The sequence below is a fragment of the Phaseolus vulgaris genome, chromosome 8, assembly GCF_000499845.2.
Source record: "Phaseolus vulgaris cultivar G19833 chromosome 8, P. vulgaris v2.0, whole genome shotgun sequence".
Lineage (NCBI taxonomy): Eukaryota > Viridiplantae > Streptophyta > Magnoliopsida > Fabales > Fabaceae > Phaseolus > Phaseolus vulgaris.
Window position 1 is genome coordinate 16,963,568 of NC_023752.2, and position 22,973 is coordinate 16,986,540.

A 22,973-nucleotide genomic window follows, 5' to 3' on the forward strand; every position below is an offset into this window, starting at 1 on the left:
GTTACATAAGATCACATGACCAATTATTGGATTCTAGAAAGAGATGAAATGATTAATTAGTGGAACCCAATTTTGAGGAGAACAACATAATTAGAAATAAAGGTTACTTTTCTTGCATGGCACTTAGATAGAGGTTGGTGGTGGATTGGATACACTACAACTCACAATAGTACAAGACGTGGCTATTTATAGGCTTCATCAAGTTATACACAAAGCTTCTAAAACTTTCTAATGTTTTCTAAAACATTCTATGGCAATCTTTTAAGTGTTTCATTCATCTAACACCTAAATATTTTCAGAATTTTCTACTTCTTTCCCTTGAAGCTTTTCCATACGAAATTCTCCATGTGTTAATCTCAAAATACTTTTGGGCATGTATGGTTCATTCAATAAATATTAAGCTAATTAACTAAAAATTTACTCTCCTAATCTAATTGCTTGAACTGGTTGAGTTCCAATTCCAAACGTCTAAACAATTACAATAAACCAAGTTTCAAGCTCATGCATTTCATAAAAGTGATGTTTGTTATATGAATATATTAAAAAAATATTAGTGTTAGTTACACATGACTTCTATACTAACAGCATGAACATGGCATTAAACTTTCACTTCAGATAATCGTCAATGTTGATAATAAGAGATTTACAGAATAAGTGGTCCCACTTGGGAAAACCATCTACATTATAATTAGTTGAGTCAACAAGTAATTAATTTATACTCCTAATAATGTAGATACCAAACATTCTCATGTCATGCACATGGGCATTTGATCTGTTTGATCAGCATCTAGCACATTCAGATAATTAATTACTGATATTTTTTCATCTGTTTTCCATGCCTCTTGATCTCTCTATCTTTAGTTAAGTTACATAAAATCTCTAGAAATATCTCTCAGAAACATGACACATTTTAGAGCATTAACTTGTGATGTAGATTGCCACCTAACACTTCACCGCACATGCAATATCCCCTTAAGCCTCATTCTTTTCACAGTTCCAGGACCACAACTGTTCATTAAACAAAAAAGATGGTGAAGAAAATGTTAGTCAAAGTGGTGATGATAAATTATGTATGATCTTAGAATAAAAATGAACAAAAAGTTGTGGCATACATTCAGAGTCTGTTGTGATCCAGTTTCCTTTTCTGGTGGTGTTACTGAGACCAGTGTGTTCAGGAGGGATGGATAAAGTGGAAGTTGAAATTTGGTTATGTCCATGTTTTGATGAGGAAGCTATTGAGATAGCTGAGTAGACAGAGGAAGTGGTGGAGCAACTTTCCACATCCCATCTGAAACTGATCTTGGGTGACTCAGTGCATCCTTGATCATCATCTGGAACTGCTTTCAAGTTTCCACGCCTTCTAAACATTAAAACCTGAAAACATTTTGAAGATCAATTCAACTGAGAAGAAATAGAGATTAAGGGTGTGTTTCGATTTCCATTGTCTAAAAGTACTTGTAGTTTTCAAAAATGCAACTAAAAGGTACAAAAAAATTAGGAGGAGATTAAATAAAATGAAAACAAAAGAAGAATATGAGACCATCTTCTAATTTGTTTTCTAAAGCACATATTTTACAAATAGAATGAAATAAGTGGCTAAATAGTGTGAAATTATTTTAGTCAATGGTTTATAAAATGGAAAAAAAAGAAAGAAAATCAATCATGTTCTAGATATTAGCAAAAGTCTTACAGATTTCTCAATATATGTTACCTGTTTGATCATTATGGAAGTTTAATTTTGTTACAATATAGTGTGACACATGACAATATTATAACTAAATGATCTCACAACAGCCATGTATAGTACCCACATGGTTGAAAATAAAAAAAATGGTCATTGTAGAGATTAAAAATTAGTTCACCTTTCTTCCATTGAATTTCCCTCCTTTCTCTGACTTGGCAGAAGCAGCCCATCTAAGTAGCTCTTTCATTCTTGACATTGGTTTTTTCTTGTCCCCCTTGGTTTGATCTTTAGTCTCTGTGGTATCACCACATTTGTCGTTTCTTTCAGCAGAGGATGACAATGGTGCCTCACTTAAGGGCAAAACCTTGTTTCCAACATGGCTAGCTGAATCTGCCTTGTTAGCACTTCCTACATCTTTGGATGGTTCTTCTTTCTTCATCTTCATGAAGTACAGACTTTGTCTTCTATTAAAGCTTGCTAACCTCTTTAAGTTGAGGGTGCTGTAAAAGAAAGCTTTTGGAATATCTTTTCTATATAGAAAAGTGAATGTCTTGAAGTTCTTGCAACCAGGCGTGCTCCATTTGTTTCTTCTTTCTCTTTTTTGTGATCTCTCACCCTTTTGTAGATTTACCTCTTTCCCTTTAGCATTTTTTTCTGAAAATGAAGAAGATATATTTGCATCAAGGTTCTTCATTCATCACACCAAAATCAGATGAAGAAGTTCATGTTCATTCAAGAATATGACCAATATGAAAGAAACAAGAGTTGAGAAATTAAGTAGTACTATTGATTGTAACTTGTAAGAGTTGATCTTACCACTAGTATCTTCCCTTTTGGGAGGGATACTAAAGTTGTTGTTTTTGCTGCTCTTTCTTTCTTGTTCATGTGCCCCTTTAAAGAGCCATTGAAGAATCTGCTATCACACACCAAAAGAGGTATTAGCTTTGATGTGAATAATGCATGCTGTAGATTCCACTATATATATTATCATCACATAACAATCATACCTGCATGCCTACAGTGGATACTTTGTTCCCACCTTTTATAAAAATATAAATTTTTGTCTGTGCTTGTGGGTCTGTGTGATGACTGTACCAGTCAAATGAACAGGTTTGCAGATCTATCTGTGCTGTCTGGATGCCAAAGATTCCTGTCTACTCTCTGAGGCCTTTGGTGAGATAAGACAAACAAAATTGCAGTGAATCTAAGGATGATGGTTAGACAACCAGGCTGTGAGTGGGGAATAGTTGGCTTGTGATTCTTTGTAACATGGGGCTTAATGGCTTATTATATATAACATGATCAAGTGGCCCAAACTAAGATAAAATCACTTAAAATTTGTTTAATTAATCAATTAAGAAACAACATGTTTCAGTGCAGCCTCTGCGGCAATGTTCTTGGCCATACATTTTTGTGTGTCTGTGAGATGTTTGGACCCCATCTTGGAAGTACCACCAATGAGATTTGCTTAATAAGGTAGTTTCAAATGAAGGTGGTGGAGAGTTAGCATGGACATCTAGCTTTTATTTGGACCAAAATGAGCAATCGGGTTAATGTTGCTTGAAACAAAAGCTACATACAATAGGATAAGAATAAAAGAATGAAATAACCAACATTCAATGTCATTTCTTCAAGCAAGATTACTTTATGATCTCAATTATAATTTGTGCACTTGTCCTTTGAGCTATGCACAAGTATCAATATGACTTTTAAGGCCTTCTAATATATAAACCAGTAGTACATTTTTTAATATTATTCTCAGAATATTTTTATTCAGAGATGATATATGGACACTTTGATATATCAAACACTTCATCAAACTTGTGTTTTTTTTCCTGTCTCTTTCTTTTTATAACATTTGTTATACTTATATTCTTGTTTTATTCAATATTTGATTTCTGGCAACCGATCTTCTTCTTTCTGTTTTATTGAATGAAATTTGTGTGGGTTTGCCACTTTGGGAATAGAATCACTAAATAGAAAATGAAACTGACATATATCTCTTGGGATCTACATTAATATGAATCAATTATAAAATATAAATAGGACCTCATTAAAGTTTGTGGTGAAGGTGTAGTGCACGGATGGTTCCAAAAGGCCATAGGGTGGAAAGTTGGGAACGAAGCACTAGTGAGATTTTGGGAGGATGTGTGGCTTGGGAACGAGTGCCTTAGATCGGTGTACCCTAGACTTTTTTCTTTGTCTCTAGACCAAGGTAAAAAGGTGGGAGAAGTAGGCGAATGGGAAAATAATAGGTGGCGGTGGAATCTGAATTGGAGGAGGGACAAATTTCAATGGGAGACGGACTTGGAGGTCAACTTGTTATCCAGTCTAAGTTTGGGCGCAATGTGCAAGGATTCCCCTGACCAACTACTATGGAAGGGGGACCAAAAGGGTACGTTCTCGGTAAAATCAGCCTACTCTATGTTGGCTAACCACCAAATCCCAACTCCAAAGGAAAGTGTGTTCAGCAAGCTATGGCAAGCAGGAGCCATGCCCAAAGTTCTAACTACGGCGTGGAGAATCCTCATAGACAGAATTCCTAACAGAATAAATTTGGTAAGAAGAGGAGTGCCTGTGACATCATCCCTTTGTGCACTGTGTAATCTGTCGGACGAATCTTCCCAACACCTCTTCCTAGAATGTATGTTTGCACAACAAGTTTGGTCACAATGCTATCGTTGGATTGGTGTTTTAGGGGCTCATAATAAGGATCTCATGAACCACTTTATGAATTTCCAATTGGTGCACTTCTCTAGTAAACAAAATCAGGTGTGGTCAGGATTGTGGGCGGCCATTGTTAGCTGCATTTGGGAGCATAGGAACCTGGTGGTGTTTAGACAGGGAGTCCCCGATGCTGATGAGATGTTCCAGAATGCGCAGTTGCAGTCCTGGTTTTGGTTAAAAAACAAAACAGTTGGTTTTTCGTATGCATTTTCAGATTGGATCTTGGATCCGAATCAGTGCTTTGTCTTGGTTCGCTGAATGTTGGGTGTGACTGCTGGAATAGGGAAGGTAGTTCAGGGAAGGGAGGCTGTATCCAGCAGGTATAAGGTGGAGGTTTCTGCCTAGGATTCGGTACAAGTCCTGCTTGGGAAAGTGGGTAGGTTGTGATGTGCCTTCCACTGCTCTGTCAGATCAAGTACCTCTAATCAAGTTTGGGGTGAGGTAGGATGGTAGAAGTATGAAGCTGGTAAACCTTCATTCACTTTGGTCAAGCAGTATGCTGCACTAGACGTCTCTCAGCTTTCTTGGATGAGGGATCTTAAAACCTCTTTGTCAGGAGAAGTGTGTAAGCCTGGTGAGAGCTACAGTCTCTGTCGGGGGAGGTTCCCTCCTAGCCATCGGTGCACTAACAGCTCTGGTCCTTCAATTCGGGCAATAGGATGGAGCGACGTTTTATGCTTGGTGAGCTGAGTGGCGGCATGACTGCTTCAGCTCATGCTGGGGCTATTATGTGCGTACAACATGCGTCTGGACCAAGAATAAAAACAGCTACCGATAAAGATGACGTGCAACAGTTACTAGCAGGCTTGCTGAACTAACGTTTTTTGTAGTGTTTTGCAGGTGTTGTGTTGTTCAACATCAGAGATGTAAAGCTGGTCCTCTTTCTGGTGTGTCGAACCACTGGTGCACCTTTGATGCCAATGTGAAGTAAAGATTCGGTCTGGACCCCTTTGCTGGTGCAAATTTGCAGGTTCTGCTCAGATCAGGGAAGACTCGTTGGCTATGAAGCAATATTAAGGAATTGGTGGGAACAGGGAATTGGTGCAGGCCGTTGTCGCAAAGTTCCCAAAGTTGGCACTGAAGCCTTTCCCCCTAGCTTGTTCTGGTCGTTATACTTTGCAGGGTGCAGGTTGGTGCTGGCTGTAAGAATTTGTTCAGCTGTCTAGGGACTAGGTTGAGGCCTTTCACTTTGTTAGGTTGTATAGTTTGATTGAAAGAATGTACAAGGTGCACCCAAAACTAATTGTGGAGCATCCGGATATAGACAATGCTCTACAAGAACAGGATGGAGGTTCTTCGGCCCAGGAGGATTTTGGTGATCATATCTGCTAGTGGTTGCACTTTTGTCTACAAGTGCACATGTTTGTGTTAGGCTTAGTTTTTTAGCATAGATCCTGGGAGATTTCTCCTTAGTGGGTGATTTCTATTGTCTTGTTTTGTGTAGTTTGGTATGTGTAAATGGGTTGGGATACCCCTTTGTATCCCTTTTAAATTAATTCCATTCTTTGCTGATAAAAAAAATAAAAAATAAAATATAAATGTATTAATTTGATAATCAATATTCACATGAAACATCATCACATTACTGGTAAAAAAATTAACAGCATATCTATTGAAAATTGACTGAAACTGGCCTAAAGTGTGTATTGTTTTTCTTGTTCCTGAAATCCATGCTACAATAGAACATAACATTGGATGCTCAATCATGGAAAGCAATTATATGCTAAACAATAGACAAATATCTGTGCAATGAGAGAGAAAAAAAAGGATAAGATATATCAGTTATTAAAAGCAAAGGTCCTTGCAAATGAGGTAGATAAAATGCATAGATACATACAGACATAGTTTATATTGAAAGTGCCCGAAATTTGGGGGGCACATGGAAGTAGAACACAGATTTTGATTAAGAAACAAAAATTGGGTGCACATGGTGCATGGTGATCCCTTTCAAAATCTTGTGCAATCATGTGTATTTGAGAAAAAGTTACTAAGGTATATTGTTGTTGTTGCAGTCAAGCATGTGGGGGTTTGCAGAAGATATTTAGCCAGCGGTGAATTCCTGTGGGTACAAATTGGGGAACTAGAAGTATCACATGGCTGAGCTATGCAACGCACCAGAATTTCCACACTCCCTCTCTCACAAAGGATTACAAACCCCGTTTCATCAATACCTTTTTTTATTATTATAATTCACACACCTCTATAACTTCATCTTTCACCACATTTTAATTTTGAAAAGTCGCTTTAATTTTTCTTAATTTTTTAAATAATCTTAAATAAACTATAATGTCACATTTTTAAACAATCTCACAACATCTCCATACTTTTATTTTTCATTCTAGTCGCAACATTTTCATTTATTTTTGTCACAGTGTTTGAGAAAACAATTACATCATTTAACGTGTGTGAAAGAGTTGACGAGAAGATTCGTTGTATTAGTTAAATTTAATTTTTTTAGTTTTATAATCCATTTTTACACTTTATTGAGTTTTTTTTTCTTTATTTTTTGGTTTTAGAAGAATGATTAAAAGTTTAGAGAAATAAAATGTTGCTCAAACTAATAATAAAAGTAAACAAAAAAATTTAATTTATATTAAAAATAGTTTACTTTTAAAATTTATATTAAAAATAGTTTAATTTTAGAGTCTTAAATTTGTGTTATTTTATTTTCTTCCAAATCCAAAAAAAATATTTTTAAGGCTTTGAATTTCAGGTTAGTTTTATATCTTTGTCATTAAAGACATAAATGAAATGATTAATGACGTCCACACGAATGAACCTTGTCAATGCATGTCACATATAATCAATTTAATGAAATGAGATTTTTTTAATGTTTTTTTAAATATATTTCAGTCTATTATTTTGCATTCTGAAAATTACTAATATATTTTTTCCTTAAATTCTAAAGTGGTTACTTTAGTTTTCAGATAATATTAATAGTACTATGATAGTTTCATACTTTCAAAATTAATGAGTAATGTTATACAAAATTTTTGTAGAGGTTTCAAACTCTCATAATCCAATAAAAATATGATAATAACATTTTTTTAGTGACAAATTTTATTTATTAATTTTCAAGTTTTTTCCCTTATATTTTTTTTTATCTATTTGGTCTTTCCTATTTTAATCGTCTTCGTTATATTTTTTTTTATTTCTTTTCTCTTCTCCTTTACTTTCATTGCCACCTTTCCTTTTTTTTTTTCTTTCTTTTCTTTCTCTCACTTCATGACTTAAGTAATTACTATTTACATCACACTCTCATGTTTTTCCCTTATGTTTTTCTTTTCCCAAAACAACACACTTTTCCTTTAACTCTTTTCAAATTTCTTGCTAATCCTTGCTTTCTCTTTTTCATGATCTTCTCATATTATATCATTTATGACATTTTTCCTTGTATTTTATATAGAAACTAAGAAATGATTATTAGTGATTAGATTAAGAAAATGGAATATTTGTATTTATCGAAAAAGAAAACAATTTTAGATGAAAATCTTTGAATTTTGTAAGTTGAATAGGTTATGATGAAAAAAAGAGTTTTAGTGAAATTTTGAGCACTAAATGGAAGTTCACTTGTGAATGACTCTTTAACACTTAAATTACACTACAAGAAAATCATTAAATAGAAACCAATTTTAGAGACAAAAAATAATTAGTTATTATAGTGACTAAATTAGAAACCATTTTAGAGACTTAAAAAATTATTGGTTTCTAAATTATTTTTTATTATTGATAAATAGTTTCTAAATTGGTATCTAATTAGCTACCAAAGTTTTAACTACCAATTATTTAGATTCTAAATTTGGTAGTAAAAACCTTGGTAGCTAATTAGATATCAATTTAGAAACTATTTATCAATAATAGAAAATAATTTAGAAAAAAAAAATTAGTCTCTAAAATTATGTCTTTAATTTAGTCAATATAACAACTAATTATTTTTTGTTTCTAAAATTGGTTTCTATTCAATGATTTTCTTGTAGTGTTAGTAAGAAATAAATAAAAAATAGAAGAATATGAGTTGAATTGAGAATCCCTTTGATGAATGTGTTATATATAGGCTTTTTAGAGTCATTTTGTAAAGGATAAAACATATGAATTATGATGTAAAAAATATTTTTTTTGGGTATTTGTTCCAATTGACATGATTTTGGAGATAAATTAGAAAATGACTTAGTTGTTAGGCTTGATCCTTTTATGGTTAACTATTGGTCTATTAATAAAACTTACTTATAAGATACTCAAATTATATTAAGAGTATATGAAATATGAGTAGATACATAAGTCTGAAGTCCAGGCTTTGAGTAATCTTATATTTAAACATTGAATAATTTTTGTTGTGTCTTTTGAATTGATTTGATATAAAAGTGTCATATTTAGGAAAAATGTGTGACATTTTGTGTGAAAGCTTTCACTTTGTTCATATAAAAAAAAATGTTTGTTTCTTACCCTTCTTACCTTTTCATTTTGCAACTTTGAAGAATTGTCTTCTACAAAACTTGTCATATTTTTTGGTCCACATCATTTGTTTGTCTTTGTGTTGCTTATTATTTTGTGATAATTTCTCAATCTTCAACTAGTAGTGTGAGAAACTCCTTTAGTGGTAAGTGTTTCCTGGTTGAATAGGAAGTGTTTGTTGTCAAGGAAGATTGGTGAAGAGAGTTATGGTGACTCTTTCTTTGTTAATAATGATAGCATAATGGAAAAGTTGTTCTAACTTCCATTATGTTCTTAAACATGGGCATAAATTTAATGGTATCCTTAATGATGCCTATTATGGAGGTCTTTTTTCTATATATACATACTCCTTCAGGAAATTTAGAAGCAAGATTTGGAAATTAAATGTTAAAAAAATAATCATAATTAAGCTAAAAGTTTGTTTTGTTATCCTAATCAAACACTTGGTTCCTACTTTATTGACAAAGAAATATTGAAATATACAAGTTTTGGGTCGAGTATATACTATTCATTGGGAATATATTATATATGCAAATTCTTAAAAGGATTCTTCATCCACTAGGTAGCAAAGATATCCTTTGCGTCCATTCTGAACCAAACAAATTGGTTCTTAAGTAAGGTTTTAAACCTAATTGAGGTTGGAGTTTGATAATTGTTTTGTGATACTAACTTTTTTCTATTTGCACATAAATTATGAGAAAGAAATTCCAAGTTGAAGGTTATGTTGAAGAAAAAAAGGCTTGAAAAGTCAAACAAAATTGTGTGATATAGGAGTTTATTGGCTAAGTCCCTCTTATGTAGACTTTGTCTCATGTCCAAACTCCCCGAGCAACCTTCTGAATAGTCCCTTAGCTCAATAAACGCCTCCTTTGGTCAATCTTCCTTTACTTAACATACAAGCTCTTCAGAAACTCAGGCACCACTATCACAATCTGAGAGAAGGTCAACGATATTAATTTAGAGTAAATATAGGCCTCTAAATCAAGTTGATCATGTGTCAATCAATGCAAACAAGTTAATGTCGTTATGACACATAAATATCAATGTCAATTGAGTAAAGACCTTTAAAAGATATTGACATGAAACTTCTAAATAATGTTAGTTTTGAAGAAGCTTCAAAATAATGCATCCAACTTTCTTCTTCCATTCGAGGTATATATTTAAAGTCTTTTGGTAAAATATATTGTAGAAGGAAATTAATAAAGTATTAAATTTATAATGTTATATTCTATGTTATTTATTTTCACTAATGAAAAAAAATATCTAATTTTTTATCACATCTTTTGTTTATGTAAATGTCCAAGTTAAAAATTATGAGATATTATTTTATTAGATTAATTTTTGAAATACTTCGATCCTAGGAATAAGACTAATAAGTAAAAAAAAAAATCACTTAACAAGTTTCCATCATTTAGTAAAAATTTAAAAATAGATTCAAGTATAGATAATACCATTAAGTATGATATAATAAAAATATATTGGGCATACATATTTAAGAGCTTAGTCATTTATTATGCTTGATATGATTTAATATTGAAATTTCAACCTTTTCTTTTTTATATAACTCGTACATAACTTTTAATATTTGATTGAAAATATTTTCACATTTTTATTTTTATTTTTATAAAATTCGTCGCATAATTTTTAATGTTTCACCAAAAACATCCGTTCAGTACAAGAAAATCATCAAATAGAAACCAATTTTAGAAACAAAAAATAATTAGTTGTTATGGTAACTAAATTAGAGACCATTTTAGAGACTAAAAAAATTATTGGTTTCTAAATTAGTTTTTAATATTGATAAATAGTTTTTAAATTGGTATCTAATTAGCTACCAATGTTTTAACAACCAATTATTTTGATTCTAAATTTGGTAACAAAAACTTTGGTAGCTAATTAGATATCAATGTAGAAACTATTGATCAATAATAGAAACTAATTTAGAAATCAATAATTTTTTTGATTTCTAAAATGGTCCCTAATTTAGTCACTATAGCAACTAATTATTTTTTGTTTCTATAATTAGTTTCTATTTGATGATTTTCTTGTAGTGATTCTTTTGATTTTTATAAAACTTGATCATAACTTTTAATGTTTCAACAAGAGATTATGTCTTTTCTTTTTATATAAATCGACAGATAACTTTTAATACTTTATCAAGAACATTTATGATTTTAATTTTATAAAAAATCTAAAAAAATTTAATACTTTATCCAAATCATTTCTATTATTTTTATATAACTCAACGAATAACTTTTAGTAGTATGAATGTTTTTTTTTATATGGCTTGATTAATAACCTTCAAGAATATTTCCACTTTTGTTTATTTATAAAAATCCACATAACTTATAAAAATTATTTTATTATGATTTTGAATATATATGTCAAAGTTTGAAAAAAAAAGAGTTATTTTGTTAAAGATGATATCTAAAAATAAAATTGGACATTACATACGGATTTTTCTGTAAATAATTACATCAAACCATTACATACAAATTTTGTTGTATGTAATTACACATAGAATTGTTTTGTGTAATTGTCCGATGTAAATATAACAGATCCTTACATACGGATAACACACAGAAATATTTGTATGTAATTACATAAGGATATGTTTGTAGGTAATTTACATATAGATTTTTAAATCCGTATGTAATAGTTACCTACAACACTTTTACATACGAAATTTTTTTTTGTATGCAATTCGTATGCAACTATGTTTTACATAAGATTTTGTCTATTACATACATATTTATGTTTTATGTAATACTAAATTTTCTTGTAGTGATATAACTTGTCACACAACTTTTAATGTTTCATTAAGAGCATTTTTGCTTTTGAATTTTATAAATTTTGAAAATAAAACTTAACAATTTATTAAGAGCTTATTAAACATGAATAGTAAAAAAAGGTTAAGTAAATGTTAAATGTCACTTTTACACGCCAATGACGAAGTTCACCTTTACTAATATCTGAAAAAAAAAGCTTAAAAAAGTAGAAGAAAAATGAAATTTTAAGATTTTTTTTACATTAACTACAATAGGCTTTGACATTTCATGTCCTTAGCATGAAATTTTTGTTTAACACTTCTAATTTATAGTTCTATTTTATGAGAATTTCATAACTCGATATGAACTATCCCAATTTGGTGTCAACGTACATTTTGCTTGATCTTGATGAGCATCACCAAATTTCTTCAAATGAGGTCATCGTTTTCAAAGTTGTGTTTCTTGATACAAGTATTATGTTCTGCTAATACATTAGTAGGTCCTTCATGAATCTAAGCTTTTTTTTTTCTTATATCTCATTGATTATGTTGCAAGATTCATTGAATTGTTGTCTTCAAGATTCTTAATCCAATTTGACTAAAATCATGACATTAGTTTCGTGCACATGTAAAAAAGGTTTTATTTTATGGAGGATTATGGCATACAATGATAGTCCCATAAAATGACAAACATATCATTGGCTCAAAAACCTTGACCTAACTTCTTTTTAAGCCCATTAAATACGACTAGTTGGTTGTTTCTACCTATTTGTTCAAACAAAGATGCTTAACTAAGGAAACTTTATATTTAATTTTAAGCCGTTGAAGAAATTGTTCAAACCCATTATTGATGATTTCTACCATTATTAGTGACCACAAATAATATAATCCATGTTGAAATTGTTGATCAAGAGTGATCAAGAGTGATCAAGTGCTTTGAAGAATCCTAACCATTTGTGTTTGACGCAAGGTTGTGTTGTTGTTGTGTTTTGGGAGGGATCTGGGTAGTTTTATATGTAATTCACACCTTTGTTGAATCTAAAGCTTATGTGTTTTAAATCCTTTTTTAAAATAAAGTCTTTTTCAAACTAAGTGAAAAATAACCTGTTGTTTTGTTGAATCAACCGGTTGTTTTACTCTTAGGAGTTTTTGAAAAGGTTGAAAACTATTTGAGTTTGGTTGACTCAACTGTCAAACCAAACAATCGGTTGTTTCGTGGTTTCAACCGATTGTTTCTTTGAAAATCCTAACAGAATTTTGTTTTGATGGTTGAATGAGCTTTAAATGATTTCCAACTGAATACGCTCCTTCATTAAATGCTTTTACCAATCTTTGGAAAATATAAATAGTTTGTTTATGTTTTCAAACAAAAAAAGAGAAAACAGATTTGAGTTTTTGAGTTGTGAAAGAGTTGATTCAATATTTGAACATTCACATCAAAGCTTTGGGTTTTCTAAGAGAGTGGAATAGGATTGCATTTGTATTGATTTTAGATTGTTCTGTAAATGAGTGTAATCTCTTCTCAACCTTCTGTATTTTTAGTGTTGTGTTGCTAAGGAGTGTTGTGTGCTCTTGAGGGGATCAAGATTAATACTCTTGGTGTGTGAATTAGCAAAGTGAGTGTGTTTCTTGAAGGGTTCAAAGTCACTGCTTTGGTGGATTGTTTGTTGTAATTTGGTTTGATTACTTAGTGGATTACCAGTGGTTTTCTAGGGACTGGATGTAACTCTTGGTTTAAGAGTGAACCAATATAAACTGTTGGTGTATCTTTCTCTTACCCTTAAACTCATTTACATCAACCGATTGTTTTTCTGTTGTTTTGCTGTTTTATTGATCTTGTTCTTGGCTAACCTGATTTTTGTTCTGGATTCATACAAAGAATTTTGTTAAAGCTTAAAAAGTTTCAAAAACCCCTCTTAAACAATTCACCCCCCTATCGTTTAAGGCCATATATTCTAACATAAATATAACATTCTTTCAATTGAAAATTTGGACTTATTATGTAATGATCCTATCTAATGATCTTACAATCTATTTACTGAAATAATCTATAACTAAAACTAGAAACATAACTTGTCTTTTGGCCATGGGAAAGAGTCTAAGGATATCCATCCCCCAATAGCAAATGACCAAGGTGTAGCTATGATGAACAAATCTCTGGAAGGTAAATTTTGTATAGGGAGAATTGTCATCACTCTTTGAATTTGTGGAAAAATGCATTGGTGTCATCTTTTAGAAAATGGTAAATTATATTTTTTTGTGAAGTAATAAGCATCCATGCTTTATGATCTTGAATGCATTCTACAAATTCTTCTATGCAACTTAAAAGACATATATTGAGCTTATTTTTATCTAAGCATTTGAGTAAATGATGAAGAATCCTTTTTGCATTGTTATAAATGGTGTAAAATGAAAACATAACTTGTACTCTTGTTTCATCCATTTTATTTTTAGGAAGGATGTCATCGGAAAGTTAATGAATAATTGACATCATCCATGTTGGTTTGGTTAAACTAATTTGGAACACATCATCATAGTCCCAATCTAGGTAGGTCAAAGTGTCTTGGATTAATGTCCAATGTTATCCCAACTTTTTCATATTGAACAACTTAGATAGGAAATTGACTCTATCATTCTAAATGAATGGGACATGTTCATATTAAACTCGTCAAAGCTAGCGATGTCATAATAATTTTTAAGGAGAGTTTCCTTAGCTTGAACCTCTCTTTTTGACATAATGACAAGTTGTGAGTTGCTTTGATAACAAAGTATCTTAACTCCTATCTCTTTAATAAGTCATAATTATTTTTTGATCGGCAATATAATAAGTCATAATTATGTTATTAAGGTTTCACACTTGAACTGATTATTGGATGTTTTGGGATCAAACATTAAAGTTACTCTAAGATTATCCCATCGGGACCTTCCAAGATTACATCAATTCCACTACCTTTCTTATTTGATGAATCATCTACATTTAGTGTCCGTAATTCATGTTTATGTTTGAGATAGGGTAGCTTGACTAAAATTTTAGCTAAGAATTGTGTTTTTCTTAGGCCGCAACTTTCAAATTATAGTCCAATTTTGGATAGTTCAATTGAATAAACTATTTTTTGTCCATCAAGCTCTGGCTTTTGCAATACTTTTTTGATTGGGCAAATTGACCATCGCTTGAAACTCTAAAATTATGGTTAAATTCATCTTGCTGAGCTAACCTAAGCAAGAATTCACTTCTCAATGACTTCGTATCATTTCTCAAAAGCCTGAAAAGTTTTGCTTATGAAGTATACCAAATTTTTCTTTTTCCTTTTTTAAACATTAGGATCAAGCTAATAGTTGATTTAACAACAACTTAATATAATAGGATGCTTCATGGCTAACTTATGAGCAATGGTAAATAAGTAAGGTCTCACTTAATTTGTTGAAATATCCTTCACACTTCTTATCCCACTCAAACTTTTGTGGTGCTTTGAGAAGTTTAAAGAAGAATTTAGTCATCTTAGCTAAATTTCATAGGAAACTAGCTAAGGGGGCTCTCTTTATTTTTAGTTGTTGAATTATAAGGGCTTCTCATGGGAAGAATGGTTTCACCCTTCAATCCCATGTTGTGTGATTGTGAAACCAAGAAACTTTCCTTTTCCAATCTCAAACACAGACTTTTCAGGGATCAAGTGCATGTTGTGTTTTCTAACCTCGACAAAATCTCTCTTGAGATGTTGCGGGTTATCTTCAACATTGGACGATCATCCAATTGCTTTTTATTTATGAGACCATGGAGTTGAACGATGTTGAGGGATCCTACATAGTACATGGAAAATAGTTATAAGAAATGTCAACCATAAAAATATCACAACCATGTCCTCAACGCATACTTCCATGATGTCTCCAATTAGGTTTTTAAAGACATTATCCATTAAACATTGATGGTTGCACTTTCATTTTTTAGACCAAATGACATGATCTTGTAGCAATAATTTACATGTTTAGTCATGAAGTTCATATTGTCGTTTTTTGAGGGTACACTCTGATTTGATTGTAGTATGCATTTAAAAGTTAAGTATTTTGAAATCATATGTGTTTTCTACCAAGAAATCTATGGTTGAAAAAGAATAATAATATTTAGGATATGCTTTGTTGATGTTGGTGTAATCAATGCACATCCTCCATTTAACATATGAATTTTCACCATGATGACATTGGTAAATCACGTGGTATGTGTTACTTCTTTTATAAAGTCACCTTTCAAAAGTTTTTTGACTTCTTGGTCAAGGACTTATTATCACTCCTCGCTAGGCTTTCTCATTTTTGGAGCCACCAATTTAGCTTTTGGTATGATGGCCAAGTTATGACATATAAAGTCTATATCAATCTCTAACATGTCAGTTGCGCTTCATGCGAAAAAGTTGGAGTTTTTAGTGAAAATATCCTTCAGTTTTCTTTGCATGAAAAGACTAATTACTTAACCAATATGAGTGTTTTGACCTTATTGTGATCGGAGTTGAGAGTTAGACATTTGTTCATTGAAGGAAGGTTGATTCTCCTTAATATCATTTCTTGGGTCCAAGTCAAATTTATTTTTTTTAACACTAAAACCATCAAGAGAGATAAACCCCACATTATTACTCTACTCTAAAGATCATGGTACCTCCACCAGTGCAAAAAAGCCCATTCACAACACTAAATACACAACGCTTTTACTATCAAACGTTGTCCATCAAAACGCGGTGACATTTTGAAATTAAAACGAGTATAAAACGACGATTGTGGGTGAAACCGCCGTTTTAGACCAAAGTTGTTTGGTATAAAATGGCGGTTGTGGGTGGAACCATCGTTTTATACCAAGCACTTTGGACTAAAACGCCCGTTTCACCCACAACCGTCGTTTTATACCAAGCAGTGTTGGTCTAAAATGACGGTTTTACCTAAGAACAGCCGTGTTAGAGTCATTTGATTACCCTAATTTGAAGCGTGTCACTTACACTTTCGTTTTCCGTTTGTCTTTTCGCTTGTCTTACTCTCGTGCTCTCTATTTCTTCTTCATCTCCGTTGTGACATTCACTCATTTTATGTTCTTTCTCCTTCACATTCACTCATTCCTATTTTCTCCATTGCTTATTTTTTTTGTTTCTCTTATTGGTTTTTCTCCTCTATTGGTGAAGGTTTCTTGGCTATATTCAATTGTTTCTTTGTTGCCCTCACTGGTTTCTTTGTCGTTGCTAGCCACCGTCGACACTGTCCTTCACCACCATTCTACCTTCATGCACAAGGTTGGTGGTGTTTTAATTTTTTTAAATATTTTTTAGTATTATTAATTTGTATATTTTGTATTTTTTATAATTTGTATTTTTTTTAATTTATATTTATATTATGTGAGTAATTAGGTTAGAATAGAATTATTAAATTGTAGATTGTAAATAGATTTCTATTATTTAGTATTTATAATTAATTTAATTTTAATTTGTATTTTTAGCATTTATTATAATTTTTATTTTTTGTTAATTTATATTATGTTAGTTGTTAGGTTGTAATAGAATTAATAAATTGTTAGATTGTAAATAGATTTATATTATTTAGTATTTATAATTAATTTAATGATTTTTAATTAGATTTTGTAATTAGATTATAAATAATTTATTGATTTTAATTGATATTATTTATTATTCATAACTTTAATTAAATTTATTAATTTTATATTGTATGTATATTTATAATTCTTTGATACGTGTTGGTATTGAGTTCGGGGGTGTTCGACCCTCGGTAATTGATACGTGTTGGTATTGAGTATGAGGGTTTCGACCCTCGACAATTAATACATTTTGGTATTGAGTTTGTGGGTGTTCGAACCTTAGCAATTGATACTTGTTGGTATTGAGTCTGGGAGTGTTCGACACTTGACAATTGATACGTGTTGGTATTGAGTCCGGAGTGTTCAACCCTCGACAAATGTGAGATTTCACACTTATTAGTGAACACTTGAATGACCATTACAGAACATAATGGATCGAGATTAGATTAACTTTGTTCGCATAAGTGATGAGTACGAAAGAGGAGTAGAAAAAATTATACAATTTACGCAACGTAGCGCCAACAATAGTGGTCATGATGGAGTAAAGTTTAGGTGTTTGAGTTTTAATTGTTTAAACAGAATGAGATTGGATGTTAACAAAATCAGAGAGCACCTTCTATGTGATAGGTTTCTACGATTTTATATAACATGGACATGACATGGTGAATTATTAAATTTACCAAGTGTTTCCATATCCGAAGAATATGTATGGTCCACCATGGATGATGCAGTATGTGGTGAAGTACATGATGATCAATTGGAAGACATGATTCATTATGTTGGAGTTGAGTCTCCATTGTGATATGGAAGTATGTCAAGCAATGTAGAGACTCCATTGTATCCTGGATAAACTAACTTCACATGATTGTCGGTGGTGTTTAGATTGATGAATTTGAAGGCAATAAATGGATGGACTGATAAAAGTTTCACAAAATTGTTTCAGTTGTTGAAGGATATGCTTCCAATGGGAAATACTCTGCCTAATCGTAATTATGAGGCCAAAAAGATTCTTTGTACGATGGATATGGAGTATAAAAAGATACATGCATGTCCTAATGATTGTATATTATACAAGAAAGATTTTGAATTGTTGAAAAATTGTTCGAGGTGTTGGTTATCACATTATAAGTTGAAACAAAAAAAATGATGATATTGAAGAGATAGAAAAGCATGGACCCCCAATGAAGGTTATGTGATATCTTCCCATCATTCCAATGATGAAACGTTTGTTTGCAAACCCAAATGATGCTAATAATATTAGATGGCATGCAGATGAGAGGAAATGTGATGGCATGAATCGACATCCAACTGATTTTATTAAATGGAAAAAATTTGATGACCAGTTTCCAGAGTTTGGTAAAGAGTCAAGAAATATCTGACTTGGTTTAGCTACAAACGGAATGAATCCGTTTGGTAATATGAGTATGAATCGCAGTTCATGACCTGTTTTACTAGTTATTTACAACTTACCTCCTGGATTGTGCATGAAGCAAAAATACATGATGTTGTCTATGGTGATATTCTGTCTAAGACAGTCAAGAAATGACATAGATGTTTGAAAGGGTATGTCAAAAATCATTATCGTCGAGAAGCTTCAATGATTGAAAGGTACATAGCTTAAGAAAGTATTGAATTTTGTTTAGAGTACATGTCAAAAGCAAATCCAATAGGTGTTCCATCCAACTCATAGCACCACAGGCATTCTATAAGTAAATGTTTACGTGGTGTACATGTCGTAAGCAAATCTCGATCAGAAGTCTTGCAGACAAATTTGTATATATTGAATAACACAAATGAGGTTATACCTTACATAGATCCTCATAAAGCCATTCTAAAGGCAAATAACCCAAGACAACCAAAGAAATGGGTCTTGACGGAACATAATAGAAATTTCATGCCTTGGTTTAAAGACGAGGTGTTAAAGGATTCAACGATATCGGAGACCTTGACCTGCTTGGCTGTTGGATTGAAGTTTAATGTCATTTCTTGTACATGTTACAAAGTGAACAATTGTATATTTTACACAAAGTTTATGGATGAAAAGAGTACAATTCAAAATTGAGGTGTTACTTTTGAAACCGAATCAATGCAGTTTTCCACTTCAAAAGATACAAATCCTATAGTTGGATCAATGACATACTATGGTATTATAGAAGAGATATGAGAGGTTGACTATACTAAGTTTTTTATTCTAGTTTTCAAGTGTAAATGGGTTGACAATAAGAGTGAGGTTAAAATTGATGAATCAGGATTCATATTAGTGGACTTTTGAAAGATAGGTTATCGAAATGAGCCATTTATAATGGTTCCACAAGCATCTTAGGTTTTCTACGTCAAAGATCCTATGTTAGAACATTGGTATGTCATTTTACATGGGAAAAAACAAGGAGAAGCTATTGATGATATTGAAAATGGTGACCCCGTTCATTCACACCAATAATAATAAATAAAGATAACGATGTAGTTGATGATGTACATGCAACGCGTAAAGACCACGAGGGAATTTACATATGATTTAGAAATATTTTTTATAATACGAATTTAGAATTTAATGTATTTGTTTTATATGATTTTCTATCGATGCAATTTAACTAATGTTTGTTATCTAATTTTTTAACACATATATGATTGACGATCAAACTCCAATTTCTTCTACCCCCCCCCCCCCCCCCCCATTCGGAAGATCCACCGGTGGGCCTACTAGACTAAGGCATCTCTCATTGAGACGTGCTTGTGGTAAGAAGACACCTCTCAACATTAACGTCAACACCAGAGTGGCTTCTGGTCCTAATGTTGACACTTTTAACAGCTATCTTGGAGTCGTTGCTCGTGAGAGGCTCTCCATATTGATAAATTCATGGGATGATGTGTCTGAGGTTGACCGGAACATGCTCTGTGAGGATGTTCAGGTAATGTATACATTATTATTGTTATCTTATATTGCTTTTTAATATTAATTGATCAATTTTAATTTCATGATATTTTTTTGCAGACGCATTTTGAGATCCCTAATGTGGAACTGTTGAGATCAAAGATTATATCTAATATCACCATTAAATTCCGTCAGTTTAAGTCAACTGATGACGAATTATGTTTTTTGACGTTATAAAGGCCAAAATCCTTGTTTAAAGTACAACAATATTGATGAGGAGACATGACATCTTTTTTTTCAAAGCCGTGAATCTGAAGCATGGTTGGTAAGTGAAGTTACTTAACTATTCTATCTATGGATCATAACATTAATTACTTAATATTATTTGTTTCACTTTGTTTATTTCATTTATGACAAGATCGTCAGAAGAAAGCTCAAGACATAACATTAAAGAATGTGACCCCGCACCTAATGTCTCGTTCGGGGTATCGTAAGCTTGAACAATCATTGATGATGGAAAATGAGCAATTGAGATAGGGATTGCTTTTGAGATTGATACAGGGGTCAGTGAACCTCCTTCACAATTCCCGCCACAAAAAATGGAAGATGGCTCGAATTAAGAAGTCAGGTAGATATAGTTCTAAGCAATCACGGATAGTCTCAGAAAAATTGTAAGTTATTTTTATCCTCTTTTGCATTTATTTTAAAGCATTAATTATATTAAAAACTTATATAACTCTGGTCTCTTGCAGGATTTTTTGGTTGAGCAAAGCTCCCAAGATAATTTTGTACCTCAAGGTCATCAAGATATCCTGATTAAAGCAATTGGACGACCTGAACTATAAAACGACGGTTATGCTAATAATTTCCTTTTTAGGATCCCATCTTTGTTGAGTCTAGGGAAGGTATAAAATGACGGTTATTACCATAATCGTCGTTTTATACCTCTTGTATGTATTGTATGTACAAGTGCAGGAAAGGTCTAAAACAACGGTTATGGTTATAATATATGTCATTAACACGGGGGTTAAATAGTCGACGTCTATGCCTAAAAAGAATAGACTACGTGTTAAAACACAATGGTCCAAAAGTCGTCGTGTTAATGTTAAAATAATTGTCATTTTTCACCTTTTCTACACTGGTGCTCATATAGTTCGTTGGTTACTAAATCCATTATTTCATTTTGGAAGGTAGTGGAGTTGGAATTGTATGGTGCTACTATACTCTTAACCCTTTAATTGTTTACGGTATGTGGTGAGACTTTCATGTTACAAGCATAACACTTTTTGACAATGATGATAATCTTGTTTTCTGCCAGAAACTTCATAGACATATGGGGATACAAGCGACAACCCCAAGTTAAATTATAATTAACTATCTAATTAGCACATTGTAAGAATTGTCGACCTCGACCAATATATAACGAACCTTCAGTGTTTGATTTACCTTACTAATGACAAAAATGAAGAGATTCATGTATCCTCTGGTGTGAACCAATTCACCAACAAACTCAAGTGGACTACAACTTTCAATAATTTGGGTTTTCATTTAGAGGTATCATTGCATTCATGATGATGTCCTATAGATAATCGCCATCATTGCCTTGTAGCTCATAAAAAAAAGTGGTCTAATAAATGGGATGAGTTTTGGGTTGAGGAGTTACATGAAATTTTATGATTACCTTTTAGCATCATGATTCATTATCTCTATTGATAACAATTGTTGTTTACTACTTCAGGTTAACCCAATTAACTGGGTCTATTGTCATAATTATATGTGCTAGGATTAGTGAGCATCATGTGGGAGTCATTTATGTATATCGACTATGCAAGATCAAAATTGAGTTTTCTATGCTCACTATTGAATTGTGGTTAGTGAACTGTCTATTTTAGATTTTTGAACCAGTGTTTTAGTTTGTTATACAATACTTGAAGTATTTGGAATTCAACCTAGTGTTGTTTTTAAAGGATTTTTAAGTCATATAGTACCTCATTTAAAACTACAAGTTGATTAAACATGTATTGCTTGTTTTTCTAGTGCATGGTTGTAGGTTTTTGTGCATACCTTCATAGTTTTTTTTTTCATATCTTACCTATGAACTTTAAGACTACTTATTATTAATTATACTTTCATCTTGCCATTAAGTGAAGTAGAAATCATTTTACTTCTTGTACAAATCATATACTTGTTTAACTTAACATTTTTATCAATCATTTAAATCATTTGAGTATATTTTTTAATAAGGTGGAAATAATTTTATCAATAATTTAAATCATTTAAATATGTTCTTAATAATGTCAAATTTAGATATCAAAACAAGATATTTTTAAATTACAGAATTAAAAACAAAACATGTAAATGGAAGAGAGGAGAGAAAGTGAGCAATTTAAGTAGAATAGAGAGACAATAAGAAATTAGCTAAATACGGTGTTAATGATAAATTGATCATGTAATCATATACAGTTGCCAATTTTATATTTATAAATTCTTACTACTTTAAAAAAATATTAATTAAAAATATTACAATTGATATTTTAGATACAGAAGCACATTGATTTATTATTTTATTATTGTGTAACGTTGCAAAGCAGCGTTTCAAGGAGGAGAGAAGAGGAGGGTGGCCGTACATAGGAGGTTGAGCCAGGTCTGAACAGTCAACACATAAATAATTTGATTCCATCACCATTTTGAAACCTTTTCCACACAACCTCCAATGTCTTCCAATCAAACACAGTACAACATTATTTAAGAACATTTTTAAGGAACGTGGGTTTCAAAATATAAAAATTTGTTTAATTTACCATATTTAATGAAAGTTATTAATATATATATATATATATATATACACACACACACATGTAACCTTCCTTAGTAATAATCTGATATTGTAGAATTGAATTAAATC

The 22,973-nt window shown here is 31.8% G+C and overlaps 1 protein-coding gene across 1 annotated transcript; it reads right to left on the reverse strand.

The window, feature by feature from the left end:
- Window positions 1-571: 571 nt before the first annotated feature.
- LOC137826698 (uncharacterized) lies at window positions 572-3,316 on the reverse strand. Its single transcript, XM_068632786.1, has 5 exons — window positions 2,692-3,316; window positions 2,501-2,597; window positions 1,863-2,338; window positions 1,113-1,374; window positions 572-1,008 (listed from the first exon to the last, which is right to left on the reverse strand). The coding sequence occupies exons 1-5, from the start codon at window positions 2,695-2,697 to the stop codon at window positions 989-991; spliced, it is 861 nt and encodes a 286-aa protein (XP_068488887.1). The 5' UTR covers window positions 2,698-3,316; the 3' UTR covers window positions 572-988.
- Window positions 3,317-22,973: the final 19,657 nt, after the last annotated feature.

Excerpts from the sequence above, each read along its gene's own strand:
- LOC137826698 (XM_068632786.1), bottom strand. Across the intron at positions 2,339-2,500 it reads CAAAAGGGAAGATACTAGTG|AAAAAAATGCTAAAGGGAAA; the intron begins GTAAGATCAACT and ends CTTCATTTTCAG. Across the intron at positions 1,375-1,862 it reads GGAAATTCAATGGAAGAAAG|GTTTTAATGTTTAGAAGGCG; the intron begins GTGAACTAATTT and ends AAATGTTTTCAG.